This window comes from Hippopotamus amphibius, chromosome 7, assembly GCF_030028045.1.
Source record: "Hippopotamus amphibius kiboko isolate mHipAmp2 chromosome 7, mHipAmp2.hap2, whole genome shotgun sequence".
Taxonomy (NCBI): Eukaryota; Metazoa; Chordata; class Mammalia; order Artiodactyla; family Hippopotamidae; genus Hippopotamus; species Hippopotamus amphibius.
The window spans coordinates 6,156,015-6,182,464 of record NC_080192.1 but is presented as its reverse complement, the minus strand read 5'-3'; the positions used below and the strand labels follow the sequence as shown (position 1 = coordinate 6,182,464).

The 26,450-nt window shown below is 55.1% G+C and overlaps 1 protein-coding gene across 1 annotated transcript; it reads left to right on the top strand.

The window, feature by feature from the left end:
- The first annotated feature begins 1,900 nt into the window (after positions 1 to 1,900).
- On the top strand, positions 1,901 to 22,594 carry BIK (BCL2 interacting killer). The gene is made up of 7 exons (XM_057743332.1): positions 1,901 to 1,948; positions 5,946 to 6,011; positions 6,750 to 6,895; positions 19,584 to 19,724; positions 20,945 to 21,052; positions 21,747 to 21,864; positions 22,526 to 22,594. The coding sequence occupies exons 1-7, from the start codon at positions 1,901 to 1,903 to the stop codon at positions 22,592 to 22,594; spliced, it is 696 nt and encodes a 231-aa protein (XP_057599315.1).
- The last annotated feature ends 3,856 nt before the right edge of the window (positions 22,595 to 26,450 follow it).

The window sequence follows — 26,450 nt, the reverse complement described above, 5'->3', positions numbered from 1 at the left end:
TTCCAGTGTGTTCCTTACAGGACTTTCAAGACAAATGAAAAATATTCTTCTACATAAATCAATTCACATTGTACTTATTCTACAACCTTTTTTTTATCTCATTTAACACGGCACAGATACACGTCTTTCTGAGTTAGTACATGTGGGTGTACCTCAGACTCTCATGTTATAGTCATTAGAAAGAAGTCCCCAGAGACTTCCCTGGTGGTCCAGTGGTTAAGACTCCGTGCTTCCACTGCAGGGGGCATGCAGTGGCATGGGTTTGATACCTGGTCCAGGAACTAATTTTTCAAGCCTTGCAGCATTACCAAAAAGAAAAAAAAAAAAAAAAAAAAAAGTCCCCAAATCTGGCCCACGTTCAAGGAGGACAGAGCTGCCATCAGCTGAGATGGGAAGACTGTGGGAGATGTAAGTTTAGAAGAGACAAATTTAACTTGGCTGCGTTGGCCCGAAGTACCTCTTACACATCGGGTGGGGAGACGGAAGAGCTTCTTTGAAGTCTGTTGGTTGCCCACTGTTCTGCATTCACTTTCCTGGGGGCCTTAGCCATCTGTTTCCAGGCCCCTTTGTCCCAGCTCCTGGTGGTACTCTGCTCCTGACAGCGCTGTGGCTTCCCTCCAAGGCTGGGGACTGTCCTGTGTCAGGTGCCCCCGCCAGCTCCGCACACTCAGAGGCCCTCGTTGAGCAGAGCTGGCCCGGGTCTAGAAGGGGCCCAGGAGTTCTGCCGCCTGGAGTTTGGACAGTGCTGCAGGCCTTGGGCCCACTCATCTCCAGGGGGTTGCAACAAGTGGAAGATTCTAAGGGGCCAAAATCCATCAGTGTATTCACGCCTGTGAGGAGGCTCCAGCCAAAGCCTTGGGGGAGATTTGAGGGGAAAGGCAGCTGGGGTAACGCACTCCTCTGGGTTTCCAAGATGTTAGTCAAGCTGCCAAGAACCAGCCTTGACTTCCAGAAATAATCTTACTGCCACTGACTCTCATCCCCAGAGGCCTCCCCAGGGCCCGGAGAAGTATCTGGCTCCAGGTTGGCACCCAGGGACCCCACCTCACCTCCGACTTCCTCTCCATCTCCACTGGCCCCTGGCTGCAGACCCGCCACACGCGGGGCTCCAGCCCTAGACCTTGACTTCAGTCACCCCTGCAGTGCCTGGGAGGTCTCAGAGAGGCCACCTGCCCTCAGCTGTCACATATCCTGGACTCCGGACCCTGCAGCCTGGGGTCCTCGCAGCTACACAGGGCACACAGCCTTGCCTTGCTCTGTGTAGTGAGCCTACACCTGCCTGCAGCACGTCTGGGCAGGGCTGGCCCAATCCTGGTCTCTGAACCCAATGCCCAGGGAAAACTCTACCCTGTGCAAAGGTTCAACTCCCCCACCCTGGATCACCATCGCCAGACTCCAAGAGGGACCAACCTCTGTGGGTTCCTCGTGAGTACCCCCACCTGCCCCCACAGCTCCAGGGACCACCGTGTACACGTGAACACCCACCCGCCACATGGAGTCCTACAGGGAGCAGCGGCACCCCTCCCCCACGCGCCTCACTTAAAGAAGAAAAGGAAGCTTTGAGCAATTTAAAAATATCATTCAAGGGGGAGAACTGTCTGCGTGTCTGAGAAACGAGGGACGAACAGAGGGAGGAAATGGACCAAAAATAGACGAGCGTGTTGGCCCCAGGATGCTCACCCTTGTGCATTTACTTGCTGTGCAGGTATTTACAGAGCACCTCCTACATGAGCTGTGAACAAGCCAATGTGGCTTCGTCTCGGTGGGGGGCAGTGAGTCAGGCAATAGACAAGTAAACAGGTACATGCACACGTGCAAGGAGCAGAAGGTGCTGTGGAGGAAGATAAAGCAATCGAGGGAAGAAGGGGAGCCGTAGCCCCACCAAGCACTGGGTGACCGGATGGTCGAGATGTATGAGTTGGGTGTCACCATCCCCGTTTCCCAGGAAGTGAGGGAAAGCGAAGCTCTGATGCACTAGGCCGGGAAGGGAAGCTCCCACCCCTCCTCCCTCAGCATCCACACCTCTCTACCCTGTGGCTCAGCTGGCCCCTCCGAGCCTCCGTCTCCTTACCTGTAAAAGGGGGATGTCATAAGGTTCCCAGAGGCTTCACAACAGCTCTGTCCACAGAGGGCCTCACTAACTGGAGAACAGTGAGTGTGGCCGGGTGTGGAACACAAAATAAAGGAGGTGGAGCTTTTGGGGAGGGGCAGCCTGGGCACTGTTACCAGTTGGATGGAGGCTGTGGTGTCCCGGTGTTCAGGAGCTCCGGGCGCTCTCAGAGACTCCAGGCATCATTTCCCCGCCAATACCTCTCCACATGGCTGCCAGATTCCAGTTCCCAAAGACCTAGTCCCTCTGCTGCTCAGAGACCTTCCATGGCTCCCAGGTACCTGCAGGACAATAAGGCCAAACCGACCTTTCTGTCGCAGTTGAAATCCAGCCCCTTCTCCAGGATGCCCTCAAATACCTCCTCCTCCAGGAAGCCTTTCCTGATATGTTTGCATCCTTTCTGGGATTCCAGTTCTTAGTTTTCTCTCCCCTGAGGCCCCGCACTTTCTGCCCAAGACGCATTGTGTACTCTGTCCTGGTTCTGTCTCACTTGGCACTAGGCATTTGCTGTTGTCTCTGTCTCAACTCCGGCCTGGAACAAGACCAAACATACTTTTCTTCCTCTTCTTTTAATAAAAAGTGATGTATTTCTGATATTAACATGAGTTAATACACTTCTGTATAGAAAATCGGGAAAATACAGAAGAACACAGGGCCAAACATTAAACCACCTATCATCCTTATGCCTGGAGATGACCACTATTCCCATTATCCTTCCAAGCTTTTCTATGTGGATTTTTTTAAAAATGTGGGACTGTACTGGACACACTGATTTGTAAAGTGTGTTTCATTTAATAGATGATGCATCTCTAAGATACAGTTTCTTTTGTGAACATGTCAAACTGTTTACCAGCTCTTTTTTTCTTTTTTCTTTTTCTTTTTAATTTGGCTGTGCCATGCTGCTTGTGGGATCTTAGTTTCCCAACCAGGGATTGTACCCTTGCCCTTGGCAGTGAAAGCACGGGGTCCTAACCACTGGACCACCAGGGAAGTCCCTCTTCACCAGTTCTTAAACCCTGTCTTCAATAACAGCCTCTGGGTTTATCCATCACCTGCTGTGCACCAGGCGCCACTGGAGGGCTGAGGGCTTCCAGTGTGTTTATCCTCACAGCCCTGGGAGGGGGGACACTTCACAGAGGACGGGACCGAGGCTCAGAGAGGCCTGAGCACTAACCTGAGGACACACAAGTTATAGGTGCAGGGTCAGGATTCTAACTCAGGGCTGTGAAGTCCTGGCCCTCACCCACCAGGCTGCAGGTTCTCTCCCCAGAAAACGCTTTTGCCCAATGGCCATTTTGCTTCACTTTAGGGGGTTCACAGAATTCCTGAAGCCTAGCTACAGACGCCCAAGTCAGACAGGCCAGAGAGACCTGGGTTCAAGCCCCAGCCCTCCAATCTCTTGGCTGTGTGGGTGTGGACCCATTAGGAGCCCTCCATGAGGCTCAGTTGCTTCATCTGTGAAATGGGGGAGATCTACCCTGCAGGAGGTCACAGGAGGTACATGAAATCACCCAGGCAACACACCCAGCCCACCAAGCTCTCAGTGGCCTCTCGTCCTGGGAAGGCACCCCCACAAGGCACCCACCAGGTGGGCACGAGTGCAAAGTCACCATGAGGAGCTGGCCTCTGGGCTCTCTAGCTCCTGGCAAGGAGCTCAGGCCCAGGAGGTTCTCGGGAGAGAAGCTCGAAGCCCTGAGACGGGTCTTTCCTGATATTACAAAGCCCCTGTCAAAGATGGAGGATTTTCCAGATAAGGTGTCCCAAGGCTGGGACAAAAGTCTGGGATGGCATGTGGAAAGACAGCCATTTAAAACCTGCTCTGGCACCTGGCTCTCCCAGGTGGGCCCTGGATACCAAGGCCAGCACTTGGCAAATATGCTTGGCCAGTCCTCTCCGTGGGGTTCCCACCTGCCCTTCCTCCCCTCCCAGGCCTTAGACATAGGAATGTCCTCACTTCTCTCAAGTCTTTGCAGGAAGGTTGACACCCTGGCTAAAAGGCCCACCCCTCCCCCACTCCACCCACTACCTGGCTTTACTCTCCCTCCTTGAGCGTGTGCTGCATGCCCGGCTGCCCAGAGTTCTATTTTCCTGTGCCCTGGTTTCTCCTCCACTGTCTCCCCCGCTTGGATGTGAGCCCTGTGTGCCATGACTGTGTCATCTCTAGACCCCCATCACCTACCCCCCCTGCCTGGCATATGGTAGGTGTCAATCAATATTTGCTGGATGAATGATCAAAGAAAGTCACAGTAAGGGCAGAACTCAACCCTAAGTTGGTGCAGAGGGTCTGCTGGGCCATGGATCCCTAAACTGCAGAGAGACATGGTCACGGGCTCTCGCGTGGGGCTGGGAGGATCCAGGGGGCCCAGAGGCAGCTCTTCAGGAGGGAGGTTCCCAGGCAGGGAAGGGGCTGCCCACAGGATCATGGTGTTCTCTGAGATCAGCATCCACAGCCTGACGGCCCTGGGACAGCCCAGCAAATCCCGATGGGGAAGGGGAAGCTGAGGCCCAGGAGGTTTGGAGACCAGCTATGGAGGGTGGAAAGGACACTGCAGCAGGAGTAGGGAGACCCAGGCTTCAATCTGCCTCTGCTGCTCACGGGCTGGGTGGTCTCCAGCAAGTGGCCGGCCTCCTTTTTCAGAGCCTCGGTTTCCTGATCTGTAAAATGGGGCCACAGGGTCTCTCTCACCTGTCCATGGCCCCTTTGTGGGTGCACTGGTGTCTGTAACAGGAGACAGCGGTAAGGATTATAGCCGATAATAGAAAGCCTTGGAATTGAGAGATCAGGGCAGCTGCTATTGATATTGTAATTGCTATTAGCATTTGTTGTAATTGCTATTAGCATTTGCTACCTAATCCTTTTTGGGACTGATAGAAGCCAAGGCCTTCTACAGGCCCAATTCCTATTCAGAAGGTTTCTGCTTCCTCCTGTCCATTTGATCTGCATATTATTTGGGGACCTTGCAAGGCAAATATTTTCACCCACGCGTTCCTTGGGCACGTCTATCCCCCAATCTGTCCCCAAACTGTCCTGCTCCCTCCATCTGTTCTACTGCTGTTTATTGAATACCTACTCTGTGCCTGGCACCGTGCCTTCAGCCTGGAGACCTCTCTGGAAGCATTCTCACACACATCGATGAGACCATGCCATCGCTTCCCCTCGGAGTCTCATCTGCAGAGCGCATTTGGAGAGAGGCCCCTATTTTGGAGGGCTCCTCCCTCTGCCCTGTGGCTCTTAGAGGCCCAGGATTCAGTGGGGCCTGGAGTTGGTGTGATTTGGGAGGCCCTCAAAGAAAGGATTACAAAATCAGAAGAGGCCAGAAGAGAAGGAGGGAGGGGCCTTGAAGCTTAAACTCTGCTGGGAGTTTACCAAACATTTGATGATTATCTCCTCTGATCCTCCCTACGACCCTATAGGGTGGGGCGGGAGCAGGCACATCGTCATCCCATTTCACAGATGCGAACAATGAAGGAAAAAAATACGTATCAGTGTCATCACTCCAGAGGTGGGAAGAAGGGGTCAGGGGATCCCCAACAGCTAGCAAATGGCAGAACTAAGGGGTGGGGAGCTCCCCCGACCCTGCTATTCCTCTGTTCCAAGAGGCAGCAGGACTGAGGTAAACAAGCCTTGTTGTGTTCCTGGAACAACAGCTACTTTGTAATCTCCGTGCTCCCCCCTGCCTTCCTCCACCTGAACTGCAACAATAACCAGGACTTGAGACCCTACCCCTCCCTAGCCCACCGCAGGGCCGGGTACCACCCTGCCTGGAGCTTTTCTGATTTCTCCTCCCTCCCTGGAGGCTTTGGGGGCCCGTCTCTGCCACCCATCTCCCCCTAGGCCCAGGAGCCCCAGAGGAGGGTGGACCGCCCCCCGCTACGGCAGGCCCATGGGAATGGAGGTGTGGTAGGTGGTGCAGCTGGAAGGATGGGGTGGAAAGGAGTGGGGCAGGAAGACCCAGGCTTTGGTAGGGTGCTGCTGATGCTGTTTCTACCGCAGTTTGAGTCTTAGCTTCCACATTTGTGAAATACGCTTAGAAATACCTAACGCCGGATGGTTGCCCGGGCTTGGGGGAGGGCGGAACGGCGAGTTACCATTTCGTGGGTAAACAGTTTGTTTTGAAAGATGGAAAGTTATGCAGCTGGATAGTGGTGATGGTTGAATGTATTTAATACCACTGAACAGCACACTTAAAAATAGCAAAGATGGGAAACTTTGTTGTGTGCATTTTATCAGTTTAAAAAATTGAAGAAAAAACAAAAAACAAAAAACAAACAAAAAACCCCCCAAAACCCAAACAAAACCTAACGCCTGAAGCTGCCATCACAAAGAGCGGGAATATTTGAGCGCTGAATTCAGGCTGTCATTTAACAAGTCATTAAGTCCTCCGAGCCTCACGGGCATCAAAACAAGCATCAAGCCCTTAGCACTTCTCTGAGGATGTAAAGATCCTGGATTGCCCATCCAAATGCAGCCAGGGGAGCTTCATCCACAAAGATTCCCCGGAGCAAACAGCTCACGCGACAAAACAAACTTGCAGACCGCAGGAGGCCGAGAGACAGTAAACAAGCAAACAGATCACATTTGTAGCAGCTCTGTTGCCTTTCGGACGGACGCCCGGAGTCGTGGAGTCCCCGCTATCAGCCGGGGAGGCGGCCCCGGGGGCGGGCCGGGGCGGGGCCCGGCGGTGTATACGGTCGCGCGCGCGGGCCCCTCGCCGTAGACAATACGCCTCCCGGCTCGAGCCCTGCGGACGCCGCCGCCGCCGCCGCCGCAGCCGCCGACGCGAGGTGAGTCCGAGCCCTGCCGCCCCTGCCGTGACCCTAGCTCCGCTGCCATCCGCCCCTCCGTCCAGCCCGAACCCGGCAGGTAAGCGCCCTGGCGCTGCCCTGGGCGCCGGCTGGAAGGTGGGGGACCCGTGTCCGGGTCTTCCTGTCCCCGGTGTGTTGTTACTTGCGGGCGACGTCTGGGGACCCCGGCTCCGAGACACCCCCTCGCTGGCCGGGGCTCCAGTTCCCGGCTGGCGATCGCGGCAGGCGCGGCCCGTGGGGGCCTCAGTCTCCGCATCCGTGCAATGGGACGGCCCCTCTGCGCCGCGCCCGGGGGACCCGGCGCCGCGTCGCCCCGCTCCTCCCTCCCGCGCGGCCTCCGGGGCCCGGCCCTCACGTCCTCGGGGCACCGGGCCAGAGCGCGCGGCGGCCAGCCCAGGGCCGCGACAGCGCGGCCGCGCGGGCACCGAAAAAGGGAAGATGGCGTCGGGCCCCGGGCCCCGCCGGCCCCCGGGGCGCCCCGGCGGCGCGCACCTGCCAGGGGCCCGAGGCCGGCGGGGCCGGGGACGCGGGGACGTCCGGAACAGGAACCGCGCGCCGGGCGGGCGCGGCGCCCTCCGCCTGCCCGCGCCCCGCGCAGGTGCGCCCCGCGGGGAGGGCGCCCGCCGCGCTGTGCACACCCGGGCGCGCTCCATCCGGCGACCGCGAGGGCTCCCGCCGCCAGCCCCGGGAGGCTCCGCGCTCCGGGGGGGGAGTCGTTTTGTAAACCGTTAATGGTTGCTGTAACGTTCGCTGCAAGGAGCCCCCCGGGGGGCCGGGACCTTGTTGTTGTGTGCTTTCTGCCGCTGCTGTTGGAGCAGTTTTCAGACACCTCTGTAGCTTGGTTTTCTAAGTGAGTGTCGCTCCATCTCCCCAGGAAGGCGGGGGTATGGGCTTCATCCTTACCACGCTGGGGAGGGCTCCGTGCTGGCCGGCCTCCAAGGATGCGAGGCGTCATTTTACAGACGGAGAAACGAAGACGTAGTTCAGGAGGCGTTATAAGTGCGGTCTAACTAAAAGCCCAGAGCCGTTTTCTAGAAGCCAAGCCAAACTCTCCACTCAGCCACTTTCCAGCTGTGTTGTCTTAGACGGGCTGCGCCACCTCTGAGACTCAGTTTGCTCATGCTGTAAAATGGGTCCCTGAGGTTTCCCACCAGGGATGGGGGGACGCCACCCCCGAGTGTTGGTGGCTGTTAGTGACTTCTCTGGAGTTCACACTTTAACCCTGTTTCTCCTTATTCTGAACATGCCTTTGGAGTGAGTCCTTAGGAGCGGCACATTTTGGGTGACTTGCACCTGATCCCTGAATGGCCTGGACTCCAGCCTTAGTACCCAGCTGCTGGTGCTGCTTTCTCCTGCTGTCTCATCTCACCTCCCTCCTCATTCCAGGATTTGGGGATTTCCCACCGTCTTAACCTCAAGGTCACCGTGGCTTCTCCAGCCTTACCAACATGAGATTGTGCAAGTTTATTTTTGCCTGGGTTTGGTTTAAAACATCTGAGGGAGGTCTGGGGAGAGCGGCTTCCAGAGTGTGGGCTTTCAGAATATCCTTCAGGGCAGGGAACATTTTTAATCTACCTTCTAAGATGGCTGCCAGGTGGTCTTTTACTTACTTATTTTGGTGGGAACTATATCAGCAGGAATATTTCTCCAAGCACCGGGGATTCTGTGCGGCCTTCATTGAGAGGGTGTGAGGCCTAAAACACATGGAGTGATGTAGTTAGCATCGTCCTTGTGGATGTGAGACTCATTGAGATGTCAGTTGTGATCTCAGTTGCTTCCTCCTCTGAGAAGTCTTCCCTGACTACCTGATTACCTGGTCTAAAGCGCCAGCCCTCCCACTCTTCCCAGCGGTTCCTCTGGCCTAAGACTTTTTTTTTTGGTAAGAGAGAGACACATTGCACAGACAGAATGTGGTCCATCTCAAAAGGCAAGAACGGCCTTGGGAGAAACACTCCACAGAGTGTCGGCTGGCCTAGGACCTTACTTTACTGTCTCCAGGACACAGTGTGGAAATTGTGTGCTCACTTAGTGTGATTTACACTAGCCTGTAGCACCATTAGAACGGGAATTGAGAAAGGTCAAACTCACTAGTGCATCCCCGGTGCCCATCACAGCCTGGGTACTCTGGAAAGAAGCTGGTTAGAGAACTGTATGTATGTTTTTTGTAAGTTTTATTAGGTGGTTAGTAGGTATAAAGCTGGGCTGCAGAGCAAGCAGAGAGCAGTGTCAGTCCATTTTTTCACGTCCGATCCTCTAGTAAATGGAAGGAGGTACTCCGTGAAGGGCTGCATCCACCGATGAGTCTTGACCCTGACCTCAGAGGTGTTTTCCCCTCTCCCTGGAAAGCATCCTGTTTTTAGTGAACCCATTACGTTTGTAGACAGTTAATGGCTTCTCGCTTCCCCTGCCGTGGACACGGTGGATCCCACGAGAGTCCGGCTGTTTTTCTCTTGGCTCAGAACAATTCCAAGGGGTTTCAAGGAAGTTCCCGGCACGCTCGGGGTTTTGTTGTTGGCGGCCACCAGGAAGCCTGCAGCGGGTCTGGAGTGGACGTGCGCAGCCGTTGCTTTGTCCTGCCGAGAGTTGGTTGGGGCCGGGCCCTGGGTGTAAGCAAATAAGTCCCCGGCCCGAGTCCCTCTCTGGCCCTGAGGCAGGCAGGAGAGGCCAGGCCTGGTGGTCAGGGCACGGGGGCGGGCTCGGGGAGGGCAGCTGATTTTCCTAGTGTCAATATTAGGATGTGACAACACAAAACACTCGCTGGGCCTCGCCAGGCGCTGCCTGGTAAACCTGTTTTTCTGGAGGTGGGAGAAGACACGGGGTGACCCAGAGTCTGAGAGGAGATGCAAGCTCTGGGCCAGAGCGGGGGCAGCCCACCTGGCCATCTGGGGAGGGTCACTGTGTGTGGCGCGGAGCTCCGAGGAGGCTCTGCGGCGGGGCTGGGAGATGGCCTGGATTTCCCGTGTGCCGACAGTGACGCATCCGGGAAATCCCAGCTCTGACACAGGGTGGGCGTGCACCTCTCCTGAGCTCCAGGCTCACCAAGTGAGAGCTTCCCGTTAGTAGGCGCTGACTGTGTACCATGCATGCAGCCTCTGCCTCCTCTCAGTAGGTGAGGTTCCCCAGCCCAGGGTGCCCCAGCCAGGAGCCGACTGTCCTGTGAGCCCAGTTCCCTCCTTCTGCTGGACAGTCTGGTTCCCGCTGGGCTCACTGGGTGTGCGCGCTGAGCCGGGGCAGACAGACAGGTAAACATTTAATGAGACCGTAATGGGCTAAGTGCCTAATCCAGGTCTGTTTATGCAGCGTGCTGGGTAGGGAGCAGTTAATTCTGTCCTGGAAGGAGGTGGGTTCTGCGCCGGGCCTGGTGAAAGAAGCAGGTCCCCGATGCTAACCCGGGGAAGACAGACGGAGGGTGTAAAGGTAGGGCTGAGGGTGTGAAAAGGCGGGAGTGGGGAGCTGAGATCTGTCCCGACTGGAGGGGTCCGTGTTAGGATCTGCTGAGTGGTTGAGACCCCACAGCGCTAGGGGGAGACCCAAAACTGTCTGGAAGAAAGGAGACCCGGAGGGCCGAGTCTCTCAGCCCCTAGTGTCTGGGCCCAGCAGGGCATAGTCCTTCACTTAAAGTCTTAGCAATTTGAATTGAAGTATGGTTGATTTACAATAGTGTGTTAGTTTCAGGTGTACAGCAAAGTGATTCGGATATACATATTTTTTTTTGATTCTTTTCCTTCCGTTATAGGTTATTACAAGAACACTGAATGTAGTTTCCTGTGCTATACAGTAAATCCTATTTATTTTATATATGATAATGTCCAGTGCTTAAGACTCGGGCCCTTCCACTGCAGGGGGCGCAGGTTTGATCCCTGGTAGGGGAACTAAGTTCTTATACACGACGCGGGGTGGCCAAAAAAAATAATTATATGATAGTGTGGATTTGTGAATCTGATACTTCTAATTTATATCTCCCTTTCCCCTTTGGTAACCAGAAGTTTTCCCCGTCTGTCTGTTTTGTAAATAAGTTCATTCGTACTGTTTTAGATTCCACATATAAGTGATATCATGTAATATTTGTCTTTCTCTGTTTGAGCATGGTAATCTCTAGGTCCATACATGTTGCTGCAAATGGCAATACTTCATTCTTTTTTATGGCCAAGTAATATATTTCATTGTGTGTACACAGACGCGCACGCACGCACGCACGCACGCACGCACAGCACATCTTAAACACATCATCTGTTGGTGGGCATTTGGGTTGTTTCCATGTCTTGGCTATTGTAGATAGTGCTGCTGTGAACACTGGCATGCATCTTTTTGCAGTTGAGTTTTCACCTTTTTAGTTATATGCCCAGGAGTGGGATTGCTGGATCGTATGGCAGCTCTACTTTCAATTTTTTAAGGACACTCCACACTGTTTTCCATAGGACTGCATCAGTTTACATTCCCACCAAGAGTGTAGAAGGGTTCCCTTTTCTCCACACCCACTTCAGCATTTATCGTTTGAAATACATGCTTTTTAAACTTAAACTGCAGAGCCAGGTGGCACCTTTCCTTTCCAATAGTGATGGAGAAGCACAGGGGTCCCTTTAGGTGTCAACAAGGACTTGGTCGACTGGGATCCCCTCCAACCTGGCCTTCCAGGGTCTCCTCACCTTGTTTCCTCCGCCTGTTTTCTGTTCAATTCACTGAAGTGTATATTCTAACAAAATGCCACAGGCTGGTGGTTCATAAGCCACGGACATTGATTTCTCACAATTCTGGATGCTGGAAGTCCAAGGTCAGGGTGCCACAGACTTCCTGTATGTATCCTCAGTGGAGGATGGGGAAGGGAGCTCTCCTGGGCCCCATTTAGAAGAGACTTGACCCATTAGCAGAGCCCTCATGATCTCATTGCCTGCCAGAGTTCCCCACCTTCTTTTCCCATCACTGGGTGTTAGGTTTTCAACAGAAGAGTTTGGGGTGGGACAGAAACTTTCAGACCTCAGCAAACTGGTTTAAAACCAATTTCAAAATTAGCGGTCAAGAGAATTATTAATCTGTTACACTTTTGCTACAGTTTTTTTTTTTTTTTAATGGATATTTGAGTAGGAAAGGACAGAAAAGACTCTGTCCCCAGTGCTTGTTTTAAACCTGAAGAATTAGGGGTCCCGAGGCACTAAGGAATTTGTCCAGAGTAGCACAGCCAAGCTGGATCAGAACCCAGGTGTGCCCCCAGCCCCGGGCCCCTTGGCACAGCGTTTCCATTCATAAATAATGTGTAACCAGTGAGACGTAAACATTTGCATAAGCAGCAGGTTCCTTGTCCTGCTCTTGTCACTCAGAAGCTAACCGTGACTTCTTTCCATGCTACGCAGACGCCCACCTCCTTCCGTTTTTGCAGTGGCCAACCTGTCCAGGTGGGGAGGAGAAGGGGCACTGGTTTGACATCATTTTTTTCCGCTGACATTCCTGAGCTCACTGGGCCAGGCCCTGGGCACCTGGAGTCCAGTCAGCCCTGAGCAGCTCCGGCCAAACTGTGACCTTAAACTGTGGCCAAGAGTGTGTCCTGGAGTTGAGGCCAGATTTAATGTAGCTCCTCCGCTGATGCGTGTGACAGGAACGTCACTGTTCCACCCTCAGTCCTGACGGGAGATGCACACAGAAGGGTGTGGGGTTACTGAGCATTCAGCTACAGGTCCAGAGAGGGCAGCCTTTGCCTGAGGCCACCCTCGCCAGAAGCCAGGCCGAGGTTGGATCTCTTGCGTAGTGGCTGGCAATGTCTGCACCCGGTTCAAGGTGGCGCAGGCTATGCTGGGGTTCAAGGTGGAGGGAGGGCTGCGGTGTCCTGCAGTAGTAGGACTTCAGGGGGTCCGTTCCAAGCAGGCGCTTTCTAACTCCTCCCCACCCCCACAGGTGAATGTCCAGCCTTTTGCTTGAAATATCCTTCCTCTCCTTACTTTCCTCTCCCTCCTTTCTCTCCTCTCTCCTTTTCCCCCAGTTTTTTCTCCATCACTTAAGGGAACTGAGCTGGACTCACCTCAGGCCAGCTGCTTCAGGCATCTGCAGGTTCATAAGTCTGTACCTCCCCTGCCAGGTGGGGAGGGAGTGGGTGGGACGGGGGCTGGGAGGGGTTGGATGTCTGATACCTGAAATAGACCTTTAAGACAAACATCACTATTTCAGACCACAAACTAAAGCTGTGGACTTTTTTTTTTAATTTAAAAAAATATTTATTTGGTTGCACTGGGTCTTAGTTGTGGTAGGCAGGCTCCTTAGTTGCAGCATGCATGTGGGGTCTAGTTCCCTGACCTGGGATTGAACCCAGGACCCCTGCATTGGGAGCATGGAGTCTTTTTTTTTTTTTTTAATTTAATTAATTAATTTCTTGGCTGCGTTGGGTCTTCGTTGCTGCGCATGGGCTTTCTCTAGTTGCAGTGAGCAGGGGCTACTCTTCATTGTGGTGCGCAGCCTTCTCTTTGTGGTGGCTTCCCTTCTTGCGGAGCACCGGCTCTAGGCGCTCAGGCTTCAGTAGTTGCGGCATTCAGGCTCAGTAGTTGTGGCTCGTGGGCTCTAGAGCGCAGGCTCAGTAGTTGTGGCGCACGGGCTTAGTTGCTCCATGGCATGTGGGACCTTCCCAAACCAGGGATCGAACCCGTGTCCCCTGCATTGGCAGGTGGATTCTTAACCACAGCACCACCAGGGAAGTCCCAAAGCTATGCACTTGAAACAGTTGTTTTTGCTTTATTTTTTGAATCAGGGTTACCAGCACGTGTTCAGGAAGACAAAAGCATATAGTAAAAATTAAATCTCCTTCCTACCTTTGTCCCAGAGAGGCCCCTCCCCACTTTACTAATCTCCTTTCTCCTTCAGGAGATGGATTTGTGCAGATAGAGGTGTTTGTCTTTTACACATGTGGCAGCCGGGTTAAGCTGTGTTCCCTGCTGCATTCAAGTGCCTTCAAGATCTTGGCACAGGGACTTCCCTGGTAGCACAGTCGTTGGAAATCCACCTGCCAATGCAGGGGACATGGATTCAATCCCTGGGCCAGGAAGATCCCACATGCTGAGGAGCAACAAAGCCCGTGCACCACAACTACTGAGCCCATGTGCCACAACTACTGAAGCCCACGTGCCTAGAGCCAGTGCTCCGAAACAAGAGAAGCCACCACAGTGAGAAGTCCACGCATCACAAGTGTAGCCCCCTGCTCTCTGCAACTAGAGAAAGCCCGTGCGCAGCAATGAAGACACAATGCTGCCAATAAATGAATTAGTTAATTAAAAAAAAAAAGATCTTGGCACAGCAGCCCCTCCCTGGTACATGCCGGCCTACAGGGGGGATACATTTCCAGAAATCAAAGGGTATGTGCATTTGTGACTTGGGTAGACATCGTCACTTGGGTAGACATCGTCAATTTGACCCCCAGAGACTGTTTCCCATTCCCTTCTGGGTCTCTTGATTCCTTAACCAGCTGTGGGGCACCTGCCAGGGGGCAGAAAATGGGCAACAGTTGTATCTTTTAATCCTTTTAGCAGCACTGGAGGCTGTGCTGCTTCTGTGCAAGAGTCCTCTCTGAGCCGGGCGCAGAGTTAGGTGGCTGGTCCTGATCACACAGCAGCGACACAGCTGGGACTGGAACCTGGGTCTGTCCTGCTGAGGTCAGGGCTTTTCTGCTTGACGCTTTGAGCGCTGGGTGCTCTGTAAGTCAGGGCATTGCCCTGCTCATGGGTGGGGGTGGGGTGGGGTGGGGTGGGAAGCCCTGAAGGAAGAGACTGGGGACCAGGGCTGGGTCCCCAGCAGCCACTGGCCTGGCAGCCAGGACTCCACTTACCGGATGGCACTGAGGCGACCCCAGAGGCATCATCACCTGTTCCTGCTCTGCTGCAGGGCCTGCAGAGACATGGGGAAGGCTGGGCTTAGGACAGCTGAGGGTCCCCCCTCCAAAGAGGGGGCAGCTCTTCCCATCTCAGTGTGTGTGTGTGTGAAAGAGGCACAGCCAGTGACACTGGGGACTGCCTGGTCCAGAGCGCCTCCCTCCCTTCCGAGCCCTGCAGGCGTCCTCAGGGCTGTGGGGGCTGCAAGGTTCGATTTGCATCCCGAGCTCTGGAGGAAAATGGGTTTCCAGTGAGTGTGTAGGAGGGTATGTGTGGGCCGCAGCCTGGGTGGGTGTGCCTTCCTTTCACCAAAGAAGGGTTTTAAACTACTCATTTGCAAATGTGCTGGAAAAAAATAGATGCTTGAAACCAGGCCAGGCTCCTGGATCTGCAGCTGTGGTGACCTCAGAACTTGGCTTTGTTTAGTCATTCGACAAGCACTTATCTGCTCTGGGCTGTGTGCCAGGAAGCAGGGATTAATAGTAACGGCAGCTTCCTTTTTTTAGGTGGTTGTTTTTTGGTTTTTGGTTTTCGTTTTTTTTTTTTTTTTGGCCACACCATGCGGCTTGTGGGATCTTAGTTCCCCGACCAGGGATCAAACCCGGTTCCCCTACAGTGGAAGTGCGGAGTCCTAACCACTGGACCGCCAGGGACGTCCCAGCTTCTGTTTGTCCCCCGTGAAATGGCTGTTTCTAGCCTCCTTATTGAGGAGTGAGTAAGCTTGGCACTGGGGTTGACTTACCCAAGGATACCCAGCCGGGACCAACAGGGATGTCAAAGGAGACTGAGGATGGCCAGTGGCACCGCCCAGGCAAAGACCGGAGGCTTGCCATGTCTGGGCATGTGCTCTTTAATGTGGCGGGAGCCGGGTCCAGGATTGGGGGGATAGGGCTGAGGCAACTACCGGGAGAAGAGGGCCCTGGTAATGGTGTAGCATGTCTCCCGAGGGGACTGGGGAGCTATGGAGGGGTGGTGGGGTCAGATCTGAGGCTGCTTTGTGGAGATCAGATTGGAGAGCCCAGCAGGGGCAGGGCCAGATGGGAGGGGACCAGCCCTGGGCCGCCAGTGGGGTGAAGGGGCACATGGAAGAGACCAGAGCTGGGAGGCTGCTCTAGGGACCCTGCCCCCAGCCCTCTGGCCACACTGTTCTCTCACTCAGATCTAGAGCCCCAAGGGCAGCCTAGGCCTGGCTGCTGATCCTCCTCCGTTAATACCAGCCAGAATCACTGCATTGACTGGGGCAAGAGGGCTGAGGACTTGGATTACCTCACTTCTCTGACTTAGATACAGGGTTAAGTGGTGAGCATTGTAGTTAATCCATATATAGGGCTGCCTGACAGCGGTAGATACCCAGACAGCCAGGAGTATAAGACAGCTGGTTCTTGCCTGGAAAAGGAACCCTGTTAGCTTGGGACCGTTGTCCCCATTTAACAGATAAGGAAACTGAGGGTCTTGCTGCAAGTGAGTGGTTGGGTTAAGACGTTAACCCAAGATTCCCCCACCTGTCTTGGAGCATCAGTGCAGGGCTCAGATGATGAGCGAGGGGAGAAGAGAGTCTGGTGTCTATCCCCGGCCAGCTTAGAGAGGTCCAGAGGAGATCCAGAGGGGTCTGGGGACCCACATGAAGGTGCAGACGCCCTGTCCCCAAACAGTTCAGTCTGGTTGGGGAGGCACCACTCAGCCATCCCTGGAGCCGGTCAGAGAGAGCGCAGGCCTCACCCCCAGCCTGGCCAAGCTGCCGGTGGCCGCTGTTCCTGGTCAGGCACCTGCCCAGTAGGACTCAGGGCCCCTCATCCTGTCTGGTACCCAAGGTGCCCAAGGATTCTAGGCCTGTCTGCTGGGGATGAGGGATGTTGGGACAGTGGGTCAAGGTGAGATTCAGACCACGTGCTCAGCGAAGTCCCCTTGTGACCCCTTCCCAGAGGGGGCAGGGGTGTCCATGGGAGCACACGCCATCCCTGGGAAGAGCACAGCCCTGTGCCCAGGGGGCTGGGGTTGGGGTGGAAGGGTGAGGGAGCTGGGAGACTGATACAAATGACAGCTGGGGCCACTTTCCCTGGAAAATATCCATTTGCATGGACACCCTGGGGCCTGGGGCCTGAGGGTGGCAAGAGCTCCTGGTCACAATTCCTGAAATGCCAGCCTAACACAAGGTCAAGTTCACAGGGCTTACAGCCTATGCAATGTTAAAACCCTGTCTCCATTTCTCTGGGCCTTTTAAGTCCCTTAATGCAATTTAAAATTTTTGTCCCTAAAGATTTTAAGTATCCTTTTTAAAATTTATTCCTGATCAAAAACCTTATATTCCTGCAGATATACTTACGATCTATAATGTTTTCTGCAGGAAGGCTGTTTTTTGCGTGTTGATCTAGCTTGTTAAGACTCATTTACTAGTTTTGTCATCTACTCTTTCCTTGCGTATGGCAGGTGGATCTAGATTCACCTCATAGCTTTTAATCAATATCCAGCAGTCTCTAGAACAAATGTGTGACATTTTAGACACCCAGAGTGGTACCTGTGCTGGGTGTCTACATTGCTAACAGCCTTTTAGGGGTCTTAGAAAAGTCGCCGTGACCCTCCCTGTATGTGTGGCTGGCCTGCTGGTTTGGGGGTGTCGCTGGGTTGGGCCTGCTTTTAACATCTTGTCTGCAGGTGCCCTCAGCAGGTGGCAGCACCCTTCCCCCACCCCGCCTCGGGTGCTGGGGGCGGGGGCGCCACCCTCCCTCCGCCAGCCAGGTCTGACCTGACAGCTCCTTTCAGCCTACAGGGGAAGGGGTTGTCCTGACAGGTGTGGGTGGCATATGTCAGGCCGGGGCTCTTTTGTGGCCGATGTGGCTGTGTTTACACGTCTGATCTCTCCAGCCCCAGCTCCTGCGACCTGCCTTTCACATTGAGCTTTCATCTGGAACAGATGTAAACCTGTTTCCCTCCTAGGAAACCGAAACAGCCATCTCTCTTTGATACAAAATGCTGGGCATTTATTCTCTCCAGAACAATGCTGTCCTTATGTGGGTTTCTCTTTCAAAGGCCAGAGTGCCCCAGACCCCGAAATACCTGTCTGCGCCCTTGATGATGTCATGGCCATCTCTGCACGCAGTCTGGATGCACTGTTGAGAATAACTTATCTAGACTCCTCCATGAGACACCTGGAGGACCCAGGAAACTTACCTGTGTGGCCACAAGCCCCTACCCCGTCTTTCTTTTCATTTGCAGCCGTCACCTTTTAATGCTGAAAGCACGTGGTGAGCTCCGTGTTTAGCTCTGCTTGTTTAACTCTGTGTCCCTGTGCCCATGCTCGTCCTGCCTGCAGTCCGCTTCAGGAATGAGCATTGGTCCACCCTGGCCTGGGGAGCAGAAGGCTTGGGTGTAAGCAATTAATTATTAATACAATTAATTTCGGTTTTTTGGCTGTGCCCCGCGGCACCTGGGATCTTAGTTCCCCGACCAGGGATTGAACCCGTGCCCCCTGCAGTGAAAGCACAGAGTCTTAAGCACTGGACCACCAGGGCACTCCCTACAGTGAATTATTATTATGAGAATAATGGATTGAAGTACAGAGGTCATAACAGTGCCTGTGCCCCCTGTGTTCCGAGTACTTAAAGGAGATTCCTTCCTCCTCCAACGGCCTAGTGGGGGTCTCCTGATACCTTACGGATGAGAAAAGTGACATCACACAGCTACTGAGTGGAAGAGCTGGGATTTGAACCCAGGCCCTTTGGCTCTTCATTATATTCTGGACCGAAGGCTGTTGGATACAGTGTGGGGTAAATTCTGGTGAACACGGGTCACAGGCCTAACCAGCTATCATGAGTGATGATGTGAACATGTAAACAGAGCTACCCAGGCCATGTCTGCTCCCTTTTAACCCCACCTCAGACTTCTGAGACCTCATTAACCAGAACTGGGTTGCCTGCCCACCACTAGCCGCAAGGCGTGCCAGGGAACTGCAACCAGGAGCGTCATGACCGCCTTAGATGAACACCGATCAGGGCCACCCCAAAGAAAACTAGTTCTGCTAGCAAGGAGCCAGGGGAGTGGAGAGGTGAGACAGTTAAGTGTGAGGAAAGGAGGTTTTAAAATACTATGTAAGGAGCGATCCCCTGTTTTTTTTAGGTTCTCATTAGTTACCTATCTTATACATAGAACTCAGGCCCTTTGGTTCTTCATAGTGTGTATATGTCAGTCCCAATCTCCCAATTCCTTCCCCTCCCCCGCCCACAGGAGTGATCCCATTTTTGAAAATGTGTGTGCATGTGTTTAGAAACTGGAAATGTCCCTCTTGGAGCTGGGATTGTGGGTGACTTTTCCTCCTGTAGCTTATATCTGCTTTTTCTGCTCAAGGCGCGTAGCGATTGGAAGCTGGCAGAACCCAAGGAATTGGCTCTCCTGGTGGAGCCCAGCCTTAGTCCACTGTGACTTGGGTTTTTTAGTTTGACTGCAGGCCTCTTGGGGGCCAGTATTAGAGCCTTACGTTTGTAGTCTGGTTCTTTTTCCTTTTTTGGCCGTGCTGCACGGCTTGTGGGATCTTAGAGTTCCCCAACCAGGGGCTGAACCTGGGCCACAGCAGTGAAAGCGCTGAGTCCTAACCACTGGACTGCCAGGGAATTCCCTGATTCTCTTTTCACAAAGAAAAAAGGCAAGGGCCCTTATGAATCTTCTCCAAATCCCTGAGGGATGTATGACAGAACAGAGAGGCACGGTGACATACCCAAAGGCACACAGCCAGCACACGCAGCAGGATTCAAGCCGGGGGAGCTGGGGTACAGGTAAGGTGACTAATGAATGATACCACAGAGCATCCAGCCTACATCTTCTTTCTCCAGAGAAGAAATGTATCAAGCAAGACCCCTCTCTAGGAACCTCTTTTTATACACCTTCCTGCAAAACCATGGCCCTGGCTTCCTGGACGACCAAGGAGCCGGCGTAACCAACATCTTGGATTTCCACCCTGTCTCCCCCAACAGGTAAGTCCCAGTAGCCTCTGGGCCCCACCCACCCCCATTCCTGGTCAGTGACTGTGGCGAGGTGGTTAGCAGAGCCTTCTGGGTTCTCCAGGCAGGGCTGCAGAGTGGAAATTCCCCGGGCGTGGTCCTGCAGGCAAGTGCCCTGGCCAGGCAGCTGTGCTCTGACGGCAGCTCACTGAGGGACCCCTCCGAGCACCTGGCATAGTCTCAGTCCCAGGATGGCTCTGGGGCACTGGCCACCAAAATGGCTCAAGCTTGTGGCCTTAAGGCAGGGTATCTCCTGGCCCTCATGACCAAGGTCACCTCAAGGCCTCTGAAGAGATGGATTCAGTTTTAGAAAACAAGAGGAGGCTGCTTCAGATGCAGTTCCTGAGCCTGGCTGTCAGGGTGGCCGAGAGGAGATGGTCCCAGCATCAGGGCCGGGGTTCTGGCTGCTTCCCTCCTGCTTTAGGCCTCAGGAATCTCTTAGCCATTAGGTCCTGGACTCGGGGTTTGGGACTGGTCAGGGTTTTAGGGCTGGGGGGACCTGAAAATCTGCCACCTTCCCCTCCACGCTCCATTTGTAGATGGGGCCCGGGGCAGTGTTGTCTTGACTCAGCCCACCACCTGCATGCTCACCAGCCCTCCCTGGCACCCACGCCCCCAGACTGGGCAGGCGGCCGGGATTGGGCTGGGAGGGGCTCGGAGTCCTGGGGATTCCCAGCCAGGTCACCGGGCTGGAATGCGGGCAGCCCCCTGAGAGCAGGGATGAAGCCAGCCCAGGTGCCCGGATGGGAGTGTGCGGGCCTCTGTTTCCACCGGGGATTCAGTGAGAGTGGGGGGCCTAGACAGGAGCGAGGTCGCCCCTCCTTTCTGAGAAGGGGTGGTGATACCAGAGGTGGTCTCAGGATTGGGGTCCAGGGAACATGTCCCAGGGTCCCTCCCAGGATTCTCTGGGGCCCTCGGTTATTCTTGGAGGGGAGGGGAGGCTGCCTACTGTCGCGGGCTCTAGATGGGGGGTAGGCACAGGCTTCTCCCTCTCCCTGGGGTCTGGGACCTGCTTTCCAGTGGATGGGACCTCACTGGCTTCTTCTGAAGCAAAGTGGGAGCCAGGGGAGGGGCGTGCGAAGGTTCCCTGCCCCCACCTTGCTCTGCCACCCCCTGCCCCACCCGAACTTGTCGGGTGTGGGGGGCGGGGTCACCAGCACAGCCACAGCTGGTTCCTTGTGGCCTCCCCGCAGCGACAGCCCCCACTACTTGGCCATGCAGCTGGCCTCCATTGCCGACGAGATGGAGCTGAGGTTGCTGCTGCCGCAGTTCGTCGAGCCCATCTGGATGACCATGTACAGGTGACAAGCCCCTGCCCGGCCCAGGACCCTCCCAGGCCAGGGCTAACCCCAGTGGCCCAGGCAGCCCTGAAGCCCTTAACTGCCCCTGCCCCAGCTGGGTCCCCAGCTCCCGGAGCTGGCCTGGGCCACAGACCCCAGCGCCTTTCTCTCCTTCGACAGAGCCTTGACTTAAAATGGCAGGAAATGCTGAGTGAGCCCAGATGGAGCTCTGTGCCCCACTGTGGGCAGAGCCTTCTGCATGGGGCGGGGTTCTCGCACGAGGACCCAGCTTCCAGGATGTGCCGGCTTGCTTGCAGTTTCTCAGAAGCTCATAGAATTGCCCAGGAGGGGACAGTGAGACCTTACTACAAAAGACCAGGATGCAAGCAGACATGGTCTCTTGGCCTCCAGGGAGGCAGCCTTCCTTTGAGGAGCCCGGACCTCTCTCAGAACACGGCTCCCCCTCCCTTGGACCTGTCTCTGTGAGCAGAGGAGTGTTGCCCTGTGGCCAGGACACAAGTCCACATCCCCAGCAGGATGAATTTGGGACCGGAAACAGCGCATGGAGAGAGGCCTCTTGTTGGTAGAGGCACCCAGGGGAGGGGGTGACAGTGGGTAGGAAGGGATAGGCCCTCTTCTCCCCAGTTGTCACCTAAAGGCCACCTCTGCCCCCGTTCCTGCATAATGGCCTGCTCCCCCATTTTTTGTCTTACAGCTTGTTTTTCCCCTATAGCCACGTAGGACTGAGGGATGTTCTTAGGAGTTTTATGGTTGCTTTCACCAACCTCAGGGAGAACAGAAGACTCCGGAGCTTCCTGACCCTCAGGGACAGGGTAAGCGTTGATTTCATGACCTTGACTTACAGTCTGCGAGTGGTGCCGGCTGTGGGGCCGCTGCTCCCAGGGCATACCCTCTCTGGATGCCACAGTCCCCGCCACTCCCCGCTGTCTAGTCTTGCCTGCTTCCCACATTTCTACTACTGGCTGGTCTCACAGGCCTCTGGGTTTGAGACTCTGGCTTGTGGGCTGCATGCATGCATCCTTGCTGCTTCTGCACCTGTGCCGTGCTTCTCCCCCTGCCAGGAATCGACTTCATCTGGCAGACTGGCTGCTCACAGTTGCCTCTTGTCCTGAGCAGCTTTCCAGAACACCCCCCCTTCCCTCCCCACTGGCACAGCAGGATGTCCCTCTTACCAGTTGGTTCTGTCACACCAGTTCCCTGTAGATGAGCAGCCCCTGGTGGGCTGGCCTCCCCTCCTGCCATGTCTTCAGGGCCACGGTCCTCTCCTACCGGTCCTGTGCTCCTTATTTTTCTGGTCACCTCATCCCAGAGCCCTCCAGTTCTCAGTGGGATGCTCCTGCATCCCCCACCTTACCCGCCCCCCCCGCCCCCCACCCCACGCCCGGCTTGTCCTCGTGTCCACAGAGCAGGTGTAGAACAAGCGGGCCTGTTGCAGATGGGAGGTCCTCACTTATCCCCACCTTCGTCCCACAGGTGTCCCCCAGCCTGTGGCCCGAGCTGGCGCTGTCCCTGCTGGTGGTGGTGATGCTCAGCTGGGGGTGATGCTGTGCCGGGGCTGCCGCCTCCACTGACCAGCCGCTGGTCAGTGTGGGGGTGGGGCTGGCCCCTCCCCCTTGACCACCACCCTGCAGGTGGCCCTGTTGGTTTTGTTGTATTTTTTAACTGTTTTCTGATGACGCTTTTTTATATTTAAACTCTGAGTGCTGGGACACTGAGGTTCATATTAGTTTCTTCCTTGTTTTTTAACAGACATGAATGTATTATACCTCTGGGGTCGTTACTGGTTAACGACCTGCTCTCCTGGCCCCGGCCCGCTCTGTGGTAGCCTGTCCTGAGGAGGAGCCTTCCTCTCGTGGGTTGGCCAAATAGTGGGCAGCGGGGGGCGTGCTGGTCACACCCCCGTGTCTGTGATGCCCGTGGCAAAAAGAATCTGCTGGAATAGATTTCTGCAGGGTGAGGAGAGCTCAATAAAATGTTGGTTTCCAGCCAGTCTCTGGTCCTCTCTGGGGGGTTGCAGTGTGGGCTGCAGTGTGCCTGTGGGGTCGGGGGGAGGACAGGGTGTGCTCCTGGCCACCTGTGCACCTGCGCGCGTATATGGCCTCCTGGCTCCTTCCCGCACCTGCAAACTCAGGCATGTCTGGCCCAACGTGAGCTGGCTTATCCTTCGTCATGCCTTAGTGCCTGAAGTCTGCCATTAGGGATTATTTCCTTTGGACTGTCCGTGCCTCTTATAACTGGGCTGCCTGCCTCCCCGCATCTGCTCATCCTGCGCTCCCTGCTGGAGCAGTGCAGGCTGTGGGGATTCTCACATCAATGTGGTGCAGAGTGGGGGGGGGGGGGGGGGGGCCTGCCACCGGGCAGGGGTCACCAGGGGCAGAAGACCAAGCCTGACACCCTGCAGGCTCAGCTCACCCCAGACCTGAACCAGTACTGTTTCTAGACCCTGCCAGGCCCTCTTGTCTCCCTCCACCCCCATCTCCTGCCTCTTGCCAGCCCTGGGCTAGGGTGAGCCACCATCTTCCAGTTCCCCACCCCCACTCCACTGCCCGACCCCAGCATCTTCTGCAGCCTCATCCTCCTGCCCCCTCCAGGGCCCAGGGTTGGAGTGCCTTCGCTGCCTCCACTCAGCCCCAGAGCTGATCCAGCAGACGTAGCTGCCTCTCCACCTTCCAGCCAGGCTGGTCAGACCCTGCCCCCTGCATCCTGTCCACTCACCTTCCAACCTTCGTGACTGAAGGGACCATCCCGCTCCCAGGCCTTAGGCCACAGCTCGCCAGGGTCTGGCCCTTTACAGCTTTGAGGCCTGACGTCACCTTCCTGTGTAAAAGGTGTCACTATGTCAGGCCCTCAGAACCTCACGGGATGAGCCCAGACTCTCCCAGGTCCCAGGCAGTTGCTGGGATCTTTGGCAGCCTGCTTCATCGGGAGAGGTCACTTTCTATCCCGGATACCCTATCCCCACCAAGCTTAGAGACCTGGCAGTGACCCCAGGACTCAGGATGTACTGACTGCAAGGCCCACGCACCCACTGTAGAATCCGAGTGGCTAGGGATGTGGCAAGGCCAAATCCAGAGGCACCTCTTCCAGGCAGTCCTCCCTGACCACCCAGCACCCAGCTTGCTCCATCCTGAGCTCTCAGGACAAACTGCCCACCCCGCCACGTACCCACGTGGATGTGGCCCGCGTTGCCTGTGGCTTCTCAAGCTTGGGGCTCCTCACAGACGAGAGGGACTGAGAACAGTTCATGGAGCCCTGGGTGCCGCTGATGCTGGCTGGGCAGCGGCCTCTCCCTGCCCTGAACGTGGTGACACATGCCCCAGTACTGCCCTGTGCTGAGGTTTGCAACATTCTTTCCATGGGTACTGGGAGCCCCCACTGTAAGACATCAGCTGTGGTGTCGGTTCTGGGGATGTGAGGGAGGCACAGGTCCCTGCCTCACATCTCACATTCTTTTGGGGAAAGGTGCTCAAAACCCCAGCCTGGGACAGAGGCAGACGGGCCAGCTTGGGCTGGCACCTGACCCACTGTGTCCCAGTTCACGCAAGCCTAGGGCCTCGGTGAGCTAGGCAGCTTGCCACAGCCTGAGCTCCCACACAGCACTGGACCTTCTCCTGAGCAGATGTGCTTCCAGCCGTTTGGGCCAGCACTTCACTCTCCTCTGCTCCAGACAGTCGACCTGACAAGGGGGCAAGAGGCCCAGAGGTAGGGGACTTGACCAAGGTGACCCAGGCTTCTATCACACCTGGATCCTCCAATCCCAGTCAGACTGGGATCCAGTGAAACCCCCTCTGGCTGCTCCACGTGGCAGGTTCCACGGCAGCAGAAAGATCCTCTGCTCTTAGGAGCTGAAACAGGCTTCAATCTGAGTCAACAGCAATACGAGAAATCACTCTCCAATCCCTGAAAGGAAGAGCCAGAGGCCTGTCCCTCCCTGCTAGAGGGCAGGGGTGATATGTGGTCACCCGCTGGCCTCATGATTCCTAGAGAATTTCCACACAACCCCCCCCCCCCCCCGCAGTCTCCTGCAGCTGTTCTGTGGCAGGCCCCAGGGCACTGCTGCATGCGTGTTGGACACGGAGGGGAGTGGTGCCCCGTTCCAGGCAGACCTGGGGAGTCAAATGGCTGGAAAGAGAAGCAGCCCAAGGTTCTCCACTGACATGGGATCCAGAAATGTGGTGCCAGAGGTGGTGGGCCAGAGCCCGCAGATCAAGGACAGCACTGGCATCTTCCCCAAGGGGGTAGGAACTGGCCAAGGTCCTGCCAAGCAACAGGATGTAGGATCCACCATGGCCCCCAGGCCCTCACCCCAGGACTCTTCCCAAAGCTCCCTTCGCGACCCCCTGCCTCTGTTGTTTTCCAGATTCAAAGTCAGCAGGGGCAGGGAGCAGGCCCACCTACCCCTCAACCCAGGGCTCCTATAGCAGAGATGGGGCCCTGCCCACCTGTGCCTTAAGTTCCCTCCTGCTGGGCTGCCCCTGAGGCAAAGAGCTGTGCCCAGAGGAGCGGTAAGGCCTGCAAGCAGGACCGCCTGCCCCCCGCCGCTACTCCAGCTCCCTTACGTGGGGCTGTGCTCCTCAGAGCTGCCCGCAGCACAGCCAGACACCTGCAGCCTGGACTGGACCGTACAGTGAGCTTGGTCTCCCAGCAGAGGGGGTCCCAACAGACTCAGCAATTGTTTAAAAAACACTAACAAAGTTCTTTGTGAAGGTTTGAAATGTTCTAAAACAAAGTTTGTTGTCCAAAGAGCACGCGAACTCAGGCTGTGGTGAAAATCGGGTTCTGCGGCAGTACCGCAGTGGTTCTCAGCCGTGGAAGGGCTGTGGGAACGTGTGGGTGTGTTTGGGGTCACAATGCCCGGAAGCGCTACTGGCGTGTAATGCCTGGGAGCCAGGACAGCTGCCCACAAGCATGGGACGATCCCATACAGTGAAGACCAGTTCTGCTCCAAGGCCAACAAGACCCCAGTTGAGAAACACAGAATTAAAAATGAGAAACCCACAGGAGTTTGGGGTTAGCAGATACAAACTACTATCTATAAAACATAAACAACTAGGCCCCACTGCATAGTACAGGGAACTATACTCAATATCCTATAATAAAACATAATGGAAAAGAATGTGAAAAAGAAGATATATATAAATATATGTATAACTGAATCACTTTGCTGTACACCAGAAACTAATACAACACTGTAAATCAACTAGACTTCAATTAAGAAAAAGAGAGAGAAACCCTACTCAGGGTTTGACGTGTGCCTACACAACAGCAACATTTAAATATAATCTCAGGGCTTCCCTGGTGGTGCAGTGGTTAAGAATCCGCCCACCAATGCAGGAGACACAGGTTCAAGCCCTGCTCTGGGAACCCATATGCCGCGGAGCAACTAAGCCTGTGTGCC